This window comes from Astyanax mexicanus, chromosome 7 (assembly GCF_023375975.1).
Source record: "Astyanax mexicanus isolate ESR-SI-001 chromosome 7, AstMex3_surface, whole genome shotgun sequence".
NCBI lineage: Eukaryota > Metazoa > Chordata > Actinopteri > Characiformes > Acestrorhamphidae > Astyanax > Astyanax mexicanus.
Window position 1 is genome coordinate 21282368 of NC_064414.1, and position 19702 is coordinate 21302069.

At 38.6% G+C, this 19702-nt stretch overlaps 1 protein-coding gene across 2 annotated transcripts in view; it reads left to right on the forward strand.

The window, feature by feature from the left end:
* Window positions 1-19702, forward strand: part of prkceb (protein kinase C, epsilon b) — a 170082-nt gene that overhangs the window by 57382 nt on the left and 92998 nt on the right. For both annotated transcript variants that reach the window (XM_049481235.1, XM_049481236.1), the window contains exon 2: window positions 1499-1562. In XM_049481235.1, the coding sequence (XP_049337192.1) occupies window positions 1499-1562 (64 nt within the window). The remainder of the gene's footprint in view (window positions 1-1498; window positions 1563-19702) is intronic.

The window sequence follows — 19702 nt, forward strand, 5'->3', positions numbered from 1 at the left end:
CTCTGCTGCACAGGATAAGTTCATCAAAGTTACCAGCCTAAGAAACGGCAAGTTAGCAGCACCCCAGATAACAGCCACCTAAAAGCTTCACAGAGTATTTTGGTTTGTTTAACACTTTTAAGTTACTACATGATTCCTTATGTGTTGAGTGTGAAAAACATTGAATGAGAAGGTATATCCAAACTGTTGATTGGTAGTGTACATATATAATAAATTACACAAATTTATTTGTTCCTAAGGATGATAAAGGTTGCCAGAAAAACTAATTATTAAACATTTAGACTGATATGGGCCATATTTAAAGAGTTATGCATACAGAAGTTAATCCACACATACACATAATTTGTTAATCCATCCTATTCAGATAGAATATTTGTATGCAGTTTGTACAGATTTTTGCAGTTCAGGTAGCATCCCACACATTTTCAATCAATGACTAAAATTCGATCATTCAATTCGGCATAGTATCTGTGTCTTAAGGGCTCTTGATTATAATTCATTAATAAACAGAAAACAAACAACAAAACAGGAATAAAACGAGATAAACAAAACAACGTAGAAACAAGGAATACACAGAGACTAGAAACTTGAGAAAAACAAACAACTTAGATGATAAGACGTACAAGAAAAGAGAGGAAAACACAAAACAAAGAGGCTGTTCATACACAGAAACTGACAGGAAACAGTAAATACTAGGGGTGTCACGATTCACTAAATCCTCGATTTGATTTGATTTCAGATTTTAGGGTCACGATTCGATTCTCGATTTTCTTTTTTCTTTTTTTTTTTTACAGCAGAAAGGCCTATGCCAGTTTTAGATTAGTGTATGGTCAGTCATTGGTTTAATTCATTTTGATCCATTTGCGGGAGGGATCGTCGATCATCTTTTTGACTTTGATGCTCGAGACCATGACATAATTTCCATCGATTTCGATGAAATATCGAAATTGTGACACCCCTAGTAAACACACAGGGACACACAGGGACATGTGCAGGGGAGCACATGGGGAAGGAACTCAGGTACGTAGGAGAAAGGTAAATAAGCAAACAGAAGGGCAGGAGAAACAACACATAATGAGAACATGACAGTTAGCAGCAGTATGTGGATGAGCATTGTCCTGTTGGCTAGAAATATTCCATATTCCCATATTAAAAATGTGTGGGATGCTACTGCACACACTTTTAACACTTCACCCCTCCCACAATATCTGTAGGAACTGCGTAAATATTTAAGCTGCATTGGAAAGATTATTGCAGAAGACCATTAGAAACCTCTCCATGGAATGACTCCATGCTGAAATGTCTGGCATTGTGGGTTACACATGTATTACATATTTCTCCTGTACTTCTTATATCAGTCTCCATATTTTTTATACAATCGTTTGCTCCTGGGAACCCTTATCATCCACCACAGTAGCAATCTGCAATCTGATGCTTCAATTTATATTGATTCAGTCATGCTCATTAGTATTCTTGTTCTTTTTTATTTGCTTTACAGATAGACTTGGAGCCGGAGGGAAAAGTGTATGTGATTATCGACCTGTCTGGATCGTCCAGTGAAGGTAATGTAAATCTCTCATGTAATAATTGCGTTGGCTGAATATATGACCTACATTGTCCTGTATCCATTAACTCAATTTAAACGATTGAATGTTTTTAACGACGACTAAACAGATTGATTCAGGATCTGTTTTTGTTTTGTTGGTTCCTTCTTCTATTACAAGAAACCTGTCAATGCAGCTTTTTACATGATTATTAAGGTTATTGAATTGAATTAGTTAGAGTAAGTGAGGTCGTTACTGGTCCGGAAAGGCATTTGATGTCCTGCCTGTTATTTAGAACACAAGTGAATCGTTTTACTGTATTTTCGCACTATAAGGGGCACTTAAAATCCTTTAATTTTCCCAAAGATCAACAGGGTGACTTTTAATCCAGTGTGTTTTGTGTATAAATTTTACCAGTCTGTTTGTAAGGAGCAGTAAAGCCACAGTGATATTGCAGTGATATTCAGGAGTTTAGTTTAGTCTCCAGCATTGGGGCTGTAGTAGCATTAGCCTTAGTCGCTAATCACTATTTCCCTGTTCAGAGGGGAGTATTATCAGCCTGTAGGCTGCTCCTAACCCCGGCTAGCACTGCTGGAGAAGCATTAGCATTACCTGCTAACCACGCTCGCTATTTTCCCATTCAGAGGGGAGTATTATCAGGCTGTAGCACTGCTTGAGTGGTTAGCTGCTAATGCTAATGCTCCAGCCTTAGTACTGGACAAATTCTGTAATCTAAGCTTACTGTAAATAAACAGAAGTGCTTTTTTACCCAAATAAACAGTTTTCAGGAGATAAATCTGTGTAGATTAACATCCAGCGCTTGTTTTAATTTTAAAAGAAAGTCTTTTCTATTACAGATTTGTTTCTTTAGCTTAGCTTTACTTAACTTAGTTAGCTAACCCCCACCACCACCCAGCAGTGAGACCTGCTGAATTAGAAGTTTCTTATAGTGTCTCTTAAAATGCGGCTTATAATACGGTGCGCCTTGTAGTGCGAAAAATAGGGTGGTGTTTGTGTGTGATGCTGAGAATTAGGTTATGAAAGGTCCTTACGTTAGTCGTATGTTTGTGTGTCGCTGTGGGGGAAACTGTGTCGCATGATCACACAGGGCAGATACAGTTTGGCCTAATTCCACTAAAAACCCTTCCAGATGTGCTCCTCTTATGACCACTCCCAGTGGCTTTTTCTTATCAGCTTCTGGTGTTCCTGGATGGTAATCAAAGGGAGCTCAGTTAAAGAGCTTGCTCATCCCTGCTTGAACTCCTCTGCCCTGGAGAAAACCCTTTGCATGCCTCTCTCAAAGCCTTAGCTTAGTGAAATTTGGCATTCCTTGTTTTATAGTTACAGTTGGTTTCAATGGAACAGTACAGTGCAAAATCAGGTATTGCTTATATTAAATCACTCTTGTTAAACTATAGCAGCACAGTCAATACAGTATATTTAGACCCCATTAACACCTGGTCACCATGTTTCTAATTGTTCCACAGGGCATTGTAGAGCATGGGCGCATTCTTTAACGTAATGGGTCCCATTTTAGTGACCTACAGAAGAGCCGTCAACTGTGCATCATGTAGCGTGATTAAGGGATTGTCAGTGTGTCTTTGCTATTATAACGATGCAGAAAATATGCCTTGTGCGGCTCGAAACGTGCAAAAGACTATTTCTCTTAATTAATCGTGTGTGTACTTTGTTGTAACGTGAAATAAACCAGTCGGCGTCTCACTTTCCATTTCCCTGTCAGAGCCAGGTGTGCTCTGACTTTGGCAGATTGCTATTTTAACAGCGCAGTGCTTCTGCACTTCTTAGCAGAGGAAACTGACCTACGAGCAGGTAATTTACGGGAACAGTAAGGTTGTTGTATTTTAATTTACTGTTCAGTGTTGATGTAAAAGTTGGAAATTTGGAGGGCTGGGTATGGATTTAAAATTTTCGATACCATTACCGGTACGGTACCTTACATTCGATACTGATACCCAAACTGTCCTTTTTACGATACCTTTTTGTGAGTTGCAACCAAAGAATACAAAAAAACAATAATTATTCTCACGCAGCATATTTTTTTTAACAGCTGACATGAGTAATCTCATTTTTACACTGTCACCAAGAGAGACTACCATACTTTTGGATCTTGTTGAAACAAACAAATAATAAGCATGATTGTGGTGCTTTATTAAGAACAAAAACAACAGCATTGCTTGTACTGCTTAAACTACAAATATTTTTTTTCCTGAAGCATATTACTGGATGCATTTCAGTCAAAAAAGTTTTTTGAAAAGAAATATCAGCAATAGATTCTGTTAGATTAGATTCTGTTCCTGTCTGTTCCTGCTCTTCTGTTTGTTGCTGTTTTCTTTGCCATATGCTCCAAGCACACTTTTTTTTCTACCCCATGTGCTCCGCCCTAGCTCAGCCCTAGCCATTAATGTTGTCACCTTGTGTCTTGTTTGTAACCACGCCCCCTCGTTAGCGGTCCCAGGTGTTCCTCACCCTCCTTATGTATAAAAGCCCCTTGGTTTTAGTGTTGCTTGTGAAGTTTTTTTTTTTTTTTTGTGTTCATGATACTATGTTTTTGTGTCAGGTTTGTTTGTTTTCTTTATCCCGGTGTTATTTTCAGCTACTAGGTTTCTTGTTTTCTTAGTTTTTCATTAGTCTTTGTTCTTGTCTTTGTTTAAATAAAAATGTTGTTTTTTTATTTTGTTAAATAAATATATCTACCAGCTTTTACATACGGGCTCTCACCCTTTTCTGCGTGACGCAATCATGATCATTTTTTTTAAATGCTGGAATTTCCCAGTATTATCAGGAGGGGACAGTAATAAAAGTGTAATGTGGTTTAGGTCTGGCAGACTAGATCATTTTTTTCTGTATTATATTATCTCAGAGTAGGAAGAGAGAGAAGGAGAGACAGCAAAAAATGAGAGCAAGTGAGAGTGTGAGACAGTATGAGGGCCTGGGAAATTTTAGCGCAGTGGCTGTTTGTGGACAGTTTAAATGGTCTCTGTTTCTTTGCGTGCTCTCTTCTTGTATGCGCTCTCCTCATTTGGTGCATTTATGCATGTTTCGTGCAAAGTATCAAATTATTATTTTTTTTCAGTACTCGGTAGTACCAAGACATTTCAGTCAGTGCCTTTTTGGTATCGAGTTTAGATACCCAGCCCTAGGTGTATAGGTGTATGCTCTGCTGCACATCCTTGTGTGTGTAATTAACAACGCACCTGTATTGACAAGATAGCAATGAATGTCTGACGCTTGTTTGACTGTTGTCAGGGTTCAAATCAGTCAGTGGCGCACCTGTGTTTTTCATACGCTCATCGTCGTAAACATATTCATAACCTTTGTTGCTATTTAAACGATTGCAGGCACAAGGTGTGAAAATAGACGTGTTGACGGGTTGTAAGATAGCAATGAGCCTTGTGACATGCCTTGTACAAGGTGTAATATAGGGCCCAAATGTTGTGTAAACATGGCCAAAGAGGAATGTTTGATTCTAAAGTGCTCATTTATTTATCTTATTTGTGTAAAGCAAGCTTGTGTGAACCAGTTGTTCTAGTGAATTCTACATTTAAATAGGCCAAGTAGCAGGTGAATTTAATTGTCTAATAGCTTTCACTCATACTAACAGTAATAAAACATCCCTAAACGGTCTTCTTTTAACATGACTTAAATTCTGCTGATAGTTTATTAAGCTCTCAGTGACGGTTAAAGATTGTCTGTGTGAATGTGTTTGCAGTGCCGACTCTTTTACCAGTTTGATGAATCATCAAATAACGGCAGAGAAAAAGAGCTCACCAGTCACAAAACAGTTGTCGTTTTTACTTCATTATCAGAGAGATCTAACACAACAGACCATCAGTCACTGGCGGGAACACACACACACACACACACACACTCTGACGTCCCGGATGACTCAGGCTCGATGCTTTCATGGACCTCAGGCCTGTCTGTGTAAATTTCAAAGACCCTCTGAGTGATCAGAAGCTTGACTGGATGGAGTGGGAGATTAGGTCAGCACACTGGGCTTTGCCTGACAGCTTTGAAGTGTTAATTTGACCCCAGCATGCATCAGCGCTTCAGCTGTGTATCTCTCCCGGTGGCTGACCCAGGAGGCCTTGTTCGGACTGATCTCGGATACACTTTTAAGTAGGGGTGAATGATGGTGTGGGGGTTAAATATTGGTATCAGTATAAAAATAATAAAAGGTTGATGATGGACGGAGTCAATTTTGAATTTTATGATTCACTAAGATTAGCACATGCCTCCTTCGAAATATGTGAAGTTAGCCACCACCACTTTTCCAACTGCTGCTGATGCAGCATTGCCGAATAGCATCACAGCACACTCGAAAAAAAAAAAGCGCAGCAACTCGGTTCTGATACATAAGCTCACAGACGCCTTGTGCTGAGCGACATCACCCCTTGGAGTGATTTGGGGAGGGAGTGCCATCTACCCACCCAGAGAGAGCATGGCCAATTGTGCTCTCTCAGGGCTCCAGTAGCTGATGGCAAGCTACATGAATAGGATTCGAACTGGCGATCACCTGATCATAGATTTTTCACGTTTTATCTTCTAAATGTAAAGCTCTGTTTTGAAGAATATTGGAGACTTAATAAAGAGAAAAACTTAACCAATTTTCACCAAAATCCTTTTTTTTTTTTTTACAAAGCAGCTCATCATTGTATCAGTATGATCGAGGCTTAAGTGTGAGTGGCGGCAGGTTCTGCTGCAGTGGGCAGCTAAGTGGCAGTGAGATGGACATGCAGCTGTCACCAGCGGGCAGCAGATGACTGATTATTTAGTACTTCATTGCTCTGTTCGCACAGAGAAGAGACAGACAGGGAGACACAGATTTATAAAAGTAGACGTGAGGATGGAAATGTGTCGTTCATACGGACAAGAAAAGGCCGCAGTGCCTGGAGAACATGTCATTACTCAGTGAGAGAGACAGTGTGTGTGTGTGTGTGTGAATATGTGTGCAGAAGCTGAGGTTTCAGTGAAATGTGATCTAATCTAGCTCTCATCAGTCATGCATCTGCGTGTGTGTCTGCTTCTGGCTGTACATTTTCCGGTGTCTTTGCGTGACCTTTTGCAAAGGAACAAAAACAACTGCTGCATATACCACTAACTTCATCCATCACCTGACATTTCTAACTGCAGTATTCATATATAAGCTTTCTGCTGGGTGTGACTTGCCCTTGAGTAAATGTTGACATGCACATGCATGAAGTCATCTAAGGTCGTACAGCTTTGTTGTGTAGCCAACTCAACTGTCTCATCCCAGTAAGCGTACATATCCTTTAATAGAGATCATTACGTTGTTTCTTTTAAATTGAAATCAGTAGTATAGAAATTAATTGAGTTGGGGGGACCTCCAATGCTACCATGGCTTAGTTGCAGAAGAATGGGTGGAGGATTCTGATATACATATACAAATACATATTTACAGTATTTTATAAATGCATTTTAGATAGCAATTTATATACATTAACCTACATTAAATTGTATTGTATTTTCTGTATTAGAAGATGCACCAGATTAAAGGGCTCACTATCTGAATGTCTGTTTTTTGTTCTATTTTTATATGAAGCACATCGGATTATAAGGCACATTAAGCGGATTATAAGGCACACTAGTAAGGAACAGGGGTAAAGCTAAGCTAAGTAAACAGTACAGTAATTTATATAAAAAAAGTGTCAATAGAATATTAATCTACACAGATTTCTCTCCTGAAAACTGTTTGGGGAGTAAAGTGCTTCCATTTATTTACAGTAAGCTTAGATTTCCAGATTTCCACTTAGGTTGGGTGCAGCATTAGCGGCTAACCGCTAGTAAGTTAAGCCTGACAGTGTTACATTGAGGAACCCTGAGTGTTCCGGTAAGCCAGGGTGCTTTTAGCTAGTGGATCGTGCTACTTAGCTTGTTTTAACACAGTAAATGCACAGACTACAATCCGATATACTCACCTCTGAATGGTGAAAGAGCTAGCGCTGTGATTAGCAGCAAATGCTAATGCTGCTCCAGCAGTGCTGGCCAGAGTTAGCAGCAGGCTGATAAAACTTACCTCTGAATGGCAAAATAGCTAACACTAAGCGCATTTAACGGCTAATGCTGCTCCAGCAGTGCTAGCCGGAGTTAGCAGCAGGCTACAGGCTAATAATAGTCACCTCTGAACAGTTAAAGAGCTATTACTTACTGCTCCAGTGTCAGTGCTGGAGAACTAAACTAAAACTCCTGTATAAAGCTGCACTGCAGCAGAGGGGCTTTTCTGCTCCTCACAACCTGAAAGAATTCACACTTAAGGTACACTGTCATTTTTTTTAATTAAAGGATTTTAAGTGTGCCTTACAGTGCAAAAAATATGGTACTCTTTCACAAGTTGTGTGCAATTACAAATTCTCACCAGAGGGGTCTCTAAATCCCCAAAACGTCTTGATTGTCACTTTAATTTATTGCCACTGTCAAGCCAAAATGTATATAAATTTTTGAGCTTCTGACATAAAGTGAAACTGGCTGTTGCAAGATGAAATGACCAGTATAAATAATCCAGAAAAAATGTAAACCACATACTGATGATATAGACAGACAGACAGACAGACAGATACTGCCCATTCTTAGTTTTGAATAAATGGCAACACTTCACCCTCTCAGTCTAGTAAGTGAAACATTCATCACTTTTGTACAGTTATTTAATGTTCAAGTTTCCGTAACCAAGATTAAAAGTGTATTATTGATATAGGATGTTTAATTGTATGTCTAATCCTTTTTTACCTTTCTTTTTTGTCTTCTTTCCTTTGGAATATTAGTTTCCAGAATGTTCTCTCTGGCAGGAGAGACTCTGAGGAGAGCTGGGCCAGTTTCTAAAAGGTCTTTGTACATGTTAGCATATGTTGATTTGATTACATTCATTTTTCATGATCCCAGCTGTGTGAGCTAGTTTGTAGCTGTGCTTTTGTAGCCAAGGTTTAGAGTGATTTTGTGCAAAGAACTTTGTGCGTGAACTTCATGTCTAATTTGTCCAGTTTAACAATGGTAGAGGATCAGTATCAGATATCAGCTGTTTTGCAAAGTTTATTTATTGATATTTGTATTGGAACCATAGACAGTATATAAGTATGGACAGGACGTCCCCATTCACTCTCATTATGGCGTTTTGAAGCCAAAATGTGTCCGAAATGGAAGCTGCCATATTGCGTGCGCTTGCGCAGTAGAGACAAATTGGAGCCAGAATTGGCGCGGCAGAGGTGGGAGGCGGGGCCGTGTGACTGCCCAAACCCCTCCCTCCCCCTCAATTACTTATTTTCACCAAACAAGTTACTTAACTAACCTGAGTTGGCTAACCTAGTTAACTAGTTATCTAACGTTAAGTACCTAACGCTAGGTTAAAAACCTAACCTAGATACTAAAATCAGGGAGAAGAACAAAATATGAATACTAATGAATTGATGGAGGGAAATTATCCATTTACTAAAAAAATATGCAGAGAACGTTTCCCTGAGGATCTCTTACAACAGTTAACTGCGTAATGACTGAGCCACAGTGGCAGTGAGTGTTCACACTCTCAGGTGACCTGTCAATCAACTTGCCCTCAGCTGTCAATCACCACATCGCAACACCCCTTTAAATATCACAGAAAAACTCCTATAAATTGTATTAACTGTAAAGAAAAACACTGGGGGTTATTAACACAGGAGGGGGGCTTGCAGAATGTACAGAACTCAACTTCCAAAAAAAAAAATCCTGGATGTTGATTTTAGATTAAAGATTCCGCCATCTCTCATTCAGTTGAATAGAAATAGTCTGGGTTAAAGGGCAGAGAGCTTCATGAAGACCAAGGAACACACCAGGCAGGTCCGGGATAATGTTGTGGAGAAGTTTAAAGTCGGATTTGGATACAAATAGATTTTTCTTTTCTAAAAAAAGTTTAAAATATCCAATAAATTTCGTTCCACTTCACGATTGTGTCCCACTTGTTGATTCTTCACAAAAACTTACAATTTCATATCTTTATGTTTGAAGCCTGAAATGTGGCAAAAGGTTGAAAAGTTCAAGGGGGACGAATACTTTTGCAAGGCACTGTATATAGAACCTTTGTTTCAGCATTTGTTTGTAAATAAATTACTCGCATTTGCCTCTGCTCTCCGCAACCTCCCTATGCATACCTGACACTGCTATAACAATAATTTCGATTATTTGATGAGGTTTATTAACTTATTTGTTATTATTAATTTATTAGTGTATTAACACTAAAATTATTATTGTTGTCATTTAGCCCCTTTACATTGGAATGTATTGCATGCCTGAAATGCAGGAATGGATGTATATTATTAATGTATTTCTCTACCTGACGTGGCAATATGCCAAAGCCCAGTTGTCTTCCAAAAGCAATCTTTTCAGGGCTGAAATATGGACGTATGAAAAATGCAAATATGAATATCATTTTTCATAATTTTCAGAAGCAAGGCATATTTCGCCCTAAATGTTTATTTTCTGAAAGGAGATACGGCTAGATAAATAGGCTAGATAACTGAAAAGCAGAGATTGTAAGCTTTAAAATGGCATATTGGGTGTCTATATTGAACCTATAACTTTTCATAAACACAGCCAGATATTAAATATTATATATTTCTGGCCTGCCGGCAGGCCAGGGCGTGTTAGGAGGTTAAAAGTTGTACTGGAGCCAGCCACCAAAGGACATAAGAGACGTAGTAGCTTCACTTTTCAACCCCTGTCGTGCTGTCCATTCTTATATACAGTCTATGATTGGAACTGACATAGACAGATCACTGTATCCCTAGTATAAGCAGATGATTTTAAGAACAGTGGAGTTAATGTAAAGTATAGTACTAGAACAACCAGTGTGCTAGTCAGTGTTCTGGCTGTCTAAGCTGATTCCAGATCCTGGAGGAGCACCAGGAGGAACACGGGTGTAGAAAAATCAATAGCAACACAAGTCAATATATGGCCAGCAAGGCTTGGTTTTTACACTAATCCATGGTGTTGCACAGACTTTGGGAGATCACAGAGCGAGATCTTCAACAACACTCATGCAAACTGAAAAACACATCCCAGCAAGTGTGTGATAAAGGAGAGATCATAGAGAACAGGCTGCAAACAAAGCTCATACAGATAAAAGGGCATGCACATTTACCAGTAGCATACATAGGCAGAATTAACTTTGTTTTTGTGCAAAAGCCGAGTTGGAGGCTGTGTGTGTATGTGTGTGTATGTGTATGTGTCAAGAGCTGCTGGCTGCCTGCCTTGCATCAGTTCTGCTCAGCATCACTGGGCCTCACACACACACACACACACACACACATGCACACATACACAGAGGCTAGATGCGGACAGCATGATGAGAAATGTGACTGTGATGAGCTGGAGACACAAGTGAACAGTGCTATCTATCAAACGAGTTACAGACACACACGTACTGATAATACTGAAGCAAGCTACCGTGAAGACTGCAGTAAAAATTAATACATACAATATTATTATTAATTATTCTGCATTTATCAGACAATGATTTAGAACATAATTCACTTGTTTAAAACTCTAACAAGTGAAAAACTTGAAAATGCAATCCTCCTCCCCGCAAAAAAATACTTGGATCTGCCATCGAATGAAAAACTTGCATCTGCATTTTGGTCTGTTTAGTGTTTTTTCAATCATTTGAACACTGTCACATCTATGTACACTGTGTAAATAATTCTGAATGAATAGACCATTTGAAATGCTCTAAAATACCTATGAATAATAATTATTTTTTTATTAATAAGAAGATTTTTGCCTTTTAAAGGTAAAGTCTTGATTTTAGAAAAAAATAAGAAATGCACAGTGATAAGCCCAAACATTGTGGCCTTATTTCATATTCTTCACACTATAAGGTCCACTTAAAGCAGTTAGCCGCTAATGCTAATGCTAATGCTCCAGCCTTAGTGCTGGGCAAATTTGGGAATCTAAGCTTACTGTAAATAAACAGAAATGCTGTACTCGCCCAAACAAACAGTTTTAAGGAGAGAAATATGTGTAGATTGACACCCAGCACTTATTATTAAAAGTCTTTTTATCTGGTATCTGGTATGCTGAAGTAAGCAGTAGATTTTGGGGCCAGACTATTCTGTGTAATACCTGCAAATCGAATGTACAATTATAAGATCTGTAGATTGGCAAGAAGTTGGCAATAAGGTATAGAGCACAATACAGAAGCTGATATTATGATTCAGAAACTCATGTAGTATATAGATGTATTGTTTTAAGCATTTATTTAAGCTTTCGTTGTTGATGGTTGTGACTTACAGCCAATGAAAACCCAAAAATCAGTTTCTCAGAAAATTAAAATATTAAATAAGACCAATTGGTACTTTTGGCAATGTGGGCAGTGTGCCAGGTCCTGCTGGAAAATGAAATCTACATCTCCATAAAAGTTTTCAGCAAAGGGAAGCATGAAGTGCTGTAAGATTTTCTGGAAATCAAGGGACCAGATTCTGGAGGAAGAGTGGAGAGACACACAGTTCAAACTGCTTGAGGTCAAGTGTGAAGTTTCCACGATCAGTGATGGTTTAGAAAGACATGTCATGTGCTGGTGTTGATCCACTGTGTTATATCAAGTTATCAATTCCAAATACTTCCAAATATCAAGATATACTGTGCCACCCCTATGTATACACTATGTATAGTGTAATTTTCTTAATCATATTTTAGCTGTCATACTACTTTCATAGTATAAAACATACCATCATATTTTTTTAAATTTTAGTAAAAGAAAAGTTGACTTTTTATGTAATCAGACTTTTTATGCTCTATCTATTTTAATTGTTCTAATTTAGTGGTTTAATGAACCACTCTCTGCCTCCATATTTTTACTGTGTTTTTGAAAATTCAAGGATTCAAGGAGATTTTATTGTCATTCGCATCACATGTGGTACATGAGGTGGAACGAAATTGTGATCTCACGATCCAGTTTTACACCCAAAGAGCTGTTATTAATAGATATATAGATAAAAAAAGAATACAATAAAAGAAATAGAATATACAAAATAGATAGATAAATATCCCAAGAATAAAAAAAATAAATAGAGAGTAGAAGGTTCAGCAACATGAAGTCCAGAGTGCAAGTGTGCTATAGCAGCATGATAATGTGAATTAGAGCAGTGGAGATAAAGTGTCTCAGTGCAAGTAAAGTGACCATGTTGGTAAACAGTAAACAGTAATTTGTCCTTGGTGTCAGTGCAGTGTGTTGTTAAGTGGAGTTTAAGAGTCTTACAGCTTCCGGAATGAAGCTGTTTCTGAGTCTTGTTGTTTTGCACTTAATGCTCCGCAGCCTCCGGCCTGAGGGGAGTGGGACAAAAAGTGCGTGTGCTGGGTGGGTGGGATCCTTCCTGATGCAGGTGGCCCTTTTCCTGCACCTGGAGGTGTAAATGTCTGTGGTGCTGGGGAAGCTAACTCCAACAATCCTCTGTGCAGCCTTCACCACCCTCTGCAGTGCTTTCCTGTCTGCAGCAGAGCTGCATACGATACGATACGATATTGCGAAACATAATGTCATGACACTTTGATATTACAGTATTTTCTAACACCCCTAACAAGTATTAAATATTTTCCTCTTTGGTGTATGCTGTGCTCACTGAAACACTGTTTTGAGTACACGTGGCTACAGAGTGCACTGTTATCAGCAGCACTGCCAGAAGATTAGCACTGTTGCTGAGACCCATCATACAGTAAACCCAACAAAACCAAGACAAAAGTGCTCCTTCATTCCGCAGCAGCTTAAAAGACATGGCAAAATGCCGTGATCAGGCCTCGTATTTCATTACAGTTCATTCCTAATGCATCAGTTTTAGAATCAGAAATGCTGAATCATCAATCTATGAGCCCCCCTCTCTCTCTGTCTCTCTTTTTCTCTCTCTCTGCCTCTCTCTCTCTCTCTCTCTCTCTCTCTCTCACTGTCTCTCTCTCTGCCTCTCTCTCTCTCTGCCTCTCTCTCTCTCTGAGTCTCTCCACTCGGATGACCATATGGAGCTGGCTGTGCTGTGGATGTGTGTGTGTGTGTGTGTGTCAGTTTGTGGCAGAATGAAAGCTGCAGCTGAATCCTCTTGAAACTGGATCTGCTCTTAAAAACTGTGCTGCTGCTTTCAGAGAGAAAGGCCGAGGCAGTGAAAAGAGACCTTTCGACAGGCAATATCACACTGTACACATAAGTGTGTCTGTAGACAGCACTGCCTTGCTGTTCACACCCTCTTGATAACAAAGTGCAAAATACTTGAATGTCACAATTTGACATTGAATTGAATTCAAATTAAATTGCTGCACCACGTCTGAGATGAACAGGTTTGCTATGTTAGCACATTTTACGTGTACCTGTACTTGTAAATGAAAGCTTTATTATTATTTTCTTTTTACATGAAATCTTTTTAATGTTTTATTACAGTGGGTTGCACAAAAACTAAAAAAACAAGCTACAAAATTACTTAATTGTTTTGAAATTAAGGGACCTAATGAAGTGCACCGGTCAATTGCAGATCACACAGCTGGATTTAGTGTGTGTCGGTGTGTCTTTGGCATTGTGAAGAGCAAAACATACACCTTGGGCAGCTCGAAACGTTTAATAGGCATGAATTAATTCTCTTATTAATTAATCATTGGTGTGTTTTGGGTGTAACATGGAATAAACCAAACAGTGTCTTACTTGTGTTTTAAACATCTTTATTTAATCAATTCAATAATATACAGCAAAAGGTGTCAATACAACACACATAATGTGTAATTTCTCCATTTTCTCCATTAAATTTTTTTAATTGTCTGTAAGTGTCCTTTATTCATTTTATAGTCCAAAGTTCATCTTCGTTTAAGTTCCTTCACAATTTGTTTAAAAACACATTCACTTGGTACAAAAAGTTGATCTGTGGTCATTTAACATCTTGTCATCTAATTTATATTTTGTGATGCATATTACCAGCCAAATTGTATCTCCTTCTATATGAGATAAAGAATAATCCAATAGTCCAAATGTCCAAGTGTTTGCATGTTGTTTTTAACAAGTTCTTTTGTTATTATTTCATTAAGGTTGTCCCAGTCTAATTAATCTTTTTTGGAGGTATTTTAGACATAGAATGAAAGTTGGCTCGCTGTTAAGCAGGTTTTTATAATATGAGACTCAAAGTTTGAATGCTGGGTGTCAGAAACGGGCCAAAGAGTCTAAAAGCGGAGAGGGTGCGCATTTCTAGCGCAAAAAAACAGGGTAAAAGAGTATAAAAGCTGAGAGGGTGCGCATTTCTAGCGCAGAAAAACGGGCCAAAGAGTCTAAAAGCGGAGGGGGTGCGCATTTCTAGCGCAGAAAAACAGGGTAAAAGAGTCTAAAATCGGAGAGGGTGCGCATTTCTAGTGCAGAAAAACAGGGTAAAAGAGTCTAAAATCGGAGAGGGTGCGCATTTCTAGCGCAGAAAAACAGGGTAAAAGAGTCTAAAATCGGAGAGGGTGCGCATTTCTAGTGCAGAAAAACGGGCCAAAGAGTCTAAAAGCGGAGAGGGTGCGCATTTCAAGCGCAGAAAAACGGGGCAAAGAGTCTTCTTAGTTTACACAACACTGTCAAAGATAAAGATAGTAAGTCAAGTAAAATGGTGTGTAAATAAAATAATCAGGAAAAAAGTATTATTTAAAGTGGTATATTTCATTATTTGTTTTATTACAGAGTCTGTGGCCCATGACTTCAAATATATTTCTCCTTCCGACCCCCAACAAAAAAAGTTTGGACACCCCTGTTATAGATACTTCTATGTTTGTACCCAACTTTCTTTGTTCAATTATGGATAAGCACCGTTTTACATTCTAGGAAATCTCTAAAGGTATATTCCAGCTATTCCCATTCAAATTTCTATACTCAGGTATCCTGTATTCAGAAATAAACATTAGGCTTGTTCACTCAAAGATGCACTTGTTGCTCACTGTCTATTACTAGTGTGTTTTCAGTTATTGGCTTTTCTCTGTTCTGTACTGATGGCTTGATGCTGTGCCATCTCAATTGTGGTTGAAGGATTAAGCTATAAACCAAATGTCACTGCATCAAACTTTTATCAGTGCGAGTTTTGTTTCCATTAGGAGCCATTAAGGGCCACTTATTGAGAGCTGTTCATTTCTCTCAGCTGTTTCTATGATGTACAGAAAGATTCTTGGAAAGAGTCTGGAGTAAGTGCCAATATCACCCAGCTCTCTGCTACTTTAGCAAATATCAATTTCTGTGGTTTGGCATGAACAGCTCATTTCAGGACCCCTCAAGCTGAGAGGTTTGTCCTGCCTTATAGTCAAATCCTTAACCTCAAATTGCTGAACTGATAAAAATTAAACTGCAAAAATGGGCTATTTTAAATTAACTGATTATGTTTTATTACGAAAACTCTTCATGTCTAGTTTTACCTTCCATATTTTTCACACTATAAAGCACATTTAAAATCTTGGAATTTTACCAGTCATGTTCTAAGGAGCAGTAAAGCCACTCCATGAAGTATATACAGCGTTATACAAGGACTTTAAGTTTGGTTCTCCAGCAGTATTAGCTAACTCCGGCTAGTACTGCTGGATCAGCTTTAGCATTAGCCGCTAAACGCTAGCTCTTTCACCATTTAGAGGTAAATATATCAGACTGTAGTCTGCATGTTTACCATGTTAAAACAAGCTACATGGGACAAACCGCTAGCTAATATCATCCTGGCTTACCAGAACACTCAGGGTTCCTCAGTGTAGTACTGTTGTGTGGAATTAGCCGCTAAACATGGCTAGCACTAGTGGTTAGCTGCTAATGATAATATTGCTGCATCCAGCCTTAGTGGAAATCTGGAAATCTTAAGTTTACTGTAAATAAATGGAGGCATTTTTCTGACTGAAATAAACAGTTTTCAGCAGAGGAATCTGTGTAGATTAGCATCCAGCACTTTTTTTAAATTACAGTTTTGATTACTTAGCTTAGCTTTCAGGTCTCACCACCAAGCGGTTGTGAATGAATTAAAAGATAAACATGGCGACACACCTGTTCCTTATTAATGTTGCTTAATGCGCCTTTTAATTCAGTGCGCCTTATGTATGAAAATACACCAGAAAATAGACATGACATCAACTAGCCTCATTTTCAGGAGTTTTAAGGAGTGTTAAGTAAGTAAGTAACAGAATACTGAACTTTTAGGCCCTCATAATTTTTAAAGATTGACTTTTAATTATTCATCATATTCATAAGACTTAAGACTAAACAAAAATAATATTTTTCCACTGTGATCACTTATATTTTCACGTCATATTTTATGTCATGCTTGCGTGCAACTGGTTATGGCAAGCTGCCCAACAGGAGAGACGATGACAGGGTGCAAATTGGTTTGATATTTGAATGAAAATAGCTACATGAATAACATATATAAATGATTGAAACATCCTAAAAACTTTAAGAAACTATTTATAACTGTGTTTTGTAACCTCTTATTATAAATGAATTATTCAAAACATTGAATCTTTGATTCAACCAAATCAGAATCTGTGCTCATACATATTTACAGTGTTTATCTTGAAGGCAGGTTAAACAAAAACAGCCAGTTTGACTCGGAAAATGGCTGTATAGTAGTGCTAAAAACAGTGAGCTGTTTTTTAATACATAAAACTACATAAACAGTTTACGTGAGTGAGCAGGGGTCACCAGTTTTACCTGGAATAGTCCGTTGTGGCTGCAGGTGTTCAGTCCAGTCAGGTTATTATTGTGTAGCAGTAAAGTTCACAATGTACAAACTGTATCTCATGATGTAGGCGTGAGAGCATAAACAGCAATTAACACATACGAGTAAACTAAACCAGGGATACACATGAGACTCCCAAACACTGCAGCGGCTTTCCAGTGAGTCATTCTGGAAGAGTATGCCCTGGGAATCTTTTCAAGCTTAATAGGATACAGAGAACTGTAAACCTCTGTTATTATCATTTAAAAACAGATAGCAAGACAAAGACAGTGGGAGAACAGCAGTTTGTGGATCACATTGTTTTGGGTTCAGTACCCAAATCCATTAAGCTGTGGTTTTTGAGAAAGGCCCAGTGAAATCTGATGCATTTATCTTCGATTTCTGAAGTTACAAATGTGCTGATCGTGAAACTGGATGACATGTTGGAGTACAACATTTTCATAGAAAACCATTAAAGGCACGCTAGGTAGGATTTTCTTGACAATTGAACTTTTTTTTTTATATCTGGGGGGTTTACGACAGTGCAGTATACATTTATAACACTCTGCAACTGTAGGGGGCGCCCACGAGCACAAAATCTCAATCTTACCTAGTGGAGCTTTAATGTTGATCTAAAATGTTATATACATCTACTCCATTATCATGAGAAATACATCACTAAATGACAACAGTACCAACATGTTTCTTCTATCATTACTGACATTGTGCATTACGCAGCTTGATTTAGGTCTTTGGTATCATGAGAGTGCAAAAAGTATGCTTTGCACGGCTAATTATCTTAATTAATTAATTAATTAGTCATATGTTTTGGGCGTACCATGAAATAAACCAATCAATTCTCTTTAAGAGCCAGCTGTGCTCTGACTTTGCTGCATTGGTATCTTAACAGCGTGGCTTTTTTGTGCGTCTCAGCAGAGGATTCTGACCTGCGCGTACACACAGTAAAGGTACGCCAGCAGGTAACTTAAGTGAACAACAATTAGGGTTGGACGGTATGATGGTATTTCGGTATACCACGGTATTTAAATATGGTGATGGTATTGTAAAATAGTGACGGTATATTAACCACGTGACGTGCCAAACCTGAACCTTGAAAAACGGGACGTTTAAGACAATCTGCGCATCCACAATGAAAGAGCGGTAGAAGGGGTAAGCAGTTGGAGCTCACTGATTGGTTATGGGGTGGGGATTCTCACTGAGGAGATCATACAGCAAAAACTCAAAAAACTCTACAGGTTTCACTAATTTTCACCGAAATTATTGCCACAAATAGCCACATTTGTGCTGGAGTGGCAATAAAACCCCAACAACCAACCAACCACCGAAATGATCAGATTTATCAGTTTATCCTGCAGCGTGGGGTGTTCTGGTGTATGAGTTACTCACAGGTAACGTTACAGCTGCTTCTCAAATATTCCTCATCTCCTGTTTCTCTACAAAACAGGTTTTTTTTATCTCCCTCGAACTCATATTCTAATCCCATACACAATTCTGCAGTTTTCTCAGGGTTTTCTGTCGTTTTTTTTGCGGCTAGCTCAAGCGCTGTAAATATAAGTAATTCCGCGGACCACGAGGCGCTGCGACCTGCAGCGCGCTGCCGATATCTGACCCCCGCAGAATCCGGCTCCCCTTCGCGAGCAGAAACGGCACAACACAACCCGCTGTTAATCTGCTGTAGTGAAAACAGCGCTTATAACTAAATTAACAAACACGAAAATGGGGGTATTCAATCTGCAATTTCAGTTTGATTCATTTTTTTCTTTTAATTACCGTTTTATTAGTTTCAGTTAAGGAGAACTTTCACTTTCAGTTTTCGTTATTTTGTTCGTTTTCGTTAACAATAATACTTTGTTACTTAGCTATATGGTGATTAGCATGCCATAGCTAATCACCAGCTAATTGGTGCTTCTTCTGCTGCCTACGGGCTGCATGACGTCTCTCAGCCTGCCAGTCAGACTGCAGTGTCAGCAGATAAATCGTGTGCGTTTTCCTACAGGACAAACCATTCAAACATGCGGATGAGCTCTCATTAAAAAATCACACAGTGTCTGTCTGGCTTAAAATAGTTAGATACTGATTTCTGTATGCTAAATAACATAGAAGGCAGCAACAAGCTAGAAGCTAATAAGCTAATAACAGCATTTAATAAAAACAGAAAAATAGATATGAAATAGGAAAATAACTAGCAAGTATGGACTAAAATTTAAAGGCATCACAATTATTTTGGGATGTTAAGTTCTTGCTGGTGCCTTGCTGGACCAAATCACCAGTGTTTAGTCCACCTCCAAAGAGGTGTTCTTGCTCCAGATCTGTGGAATCATTATTCAGTTCACCTGCAGCGTAAAAGCATTTTCTAAACGGTTCATACTTTTGAACCAATTACAGAACGTTGAAGCAGTCTTTAAACAAACCAGTAGAAAAGGGACTGGTGTTGTGCCGAAATCTGACTCC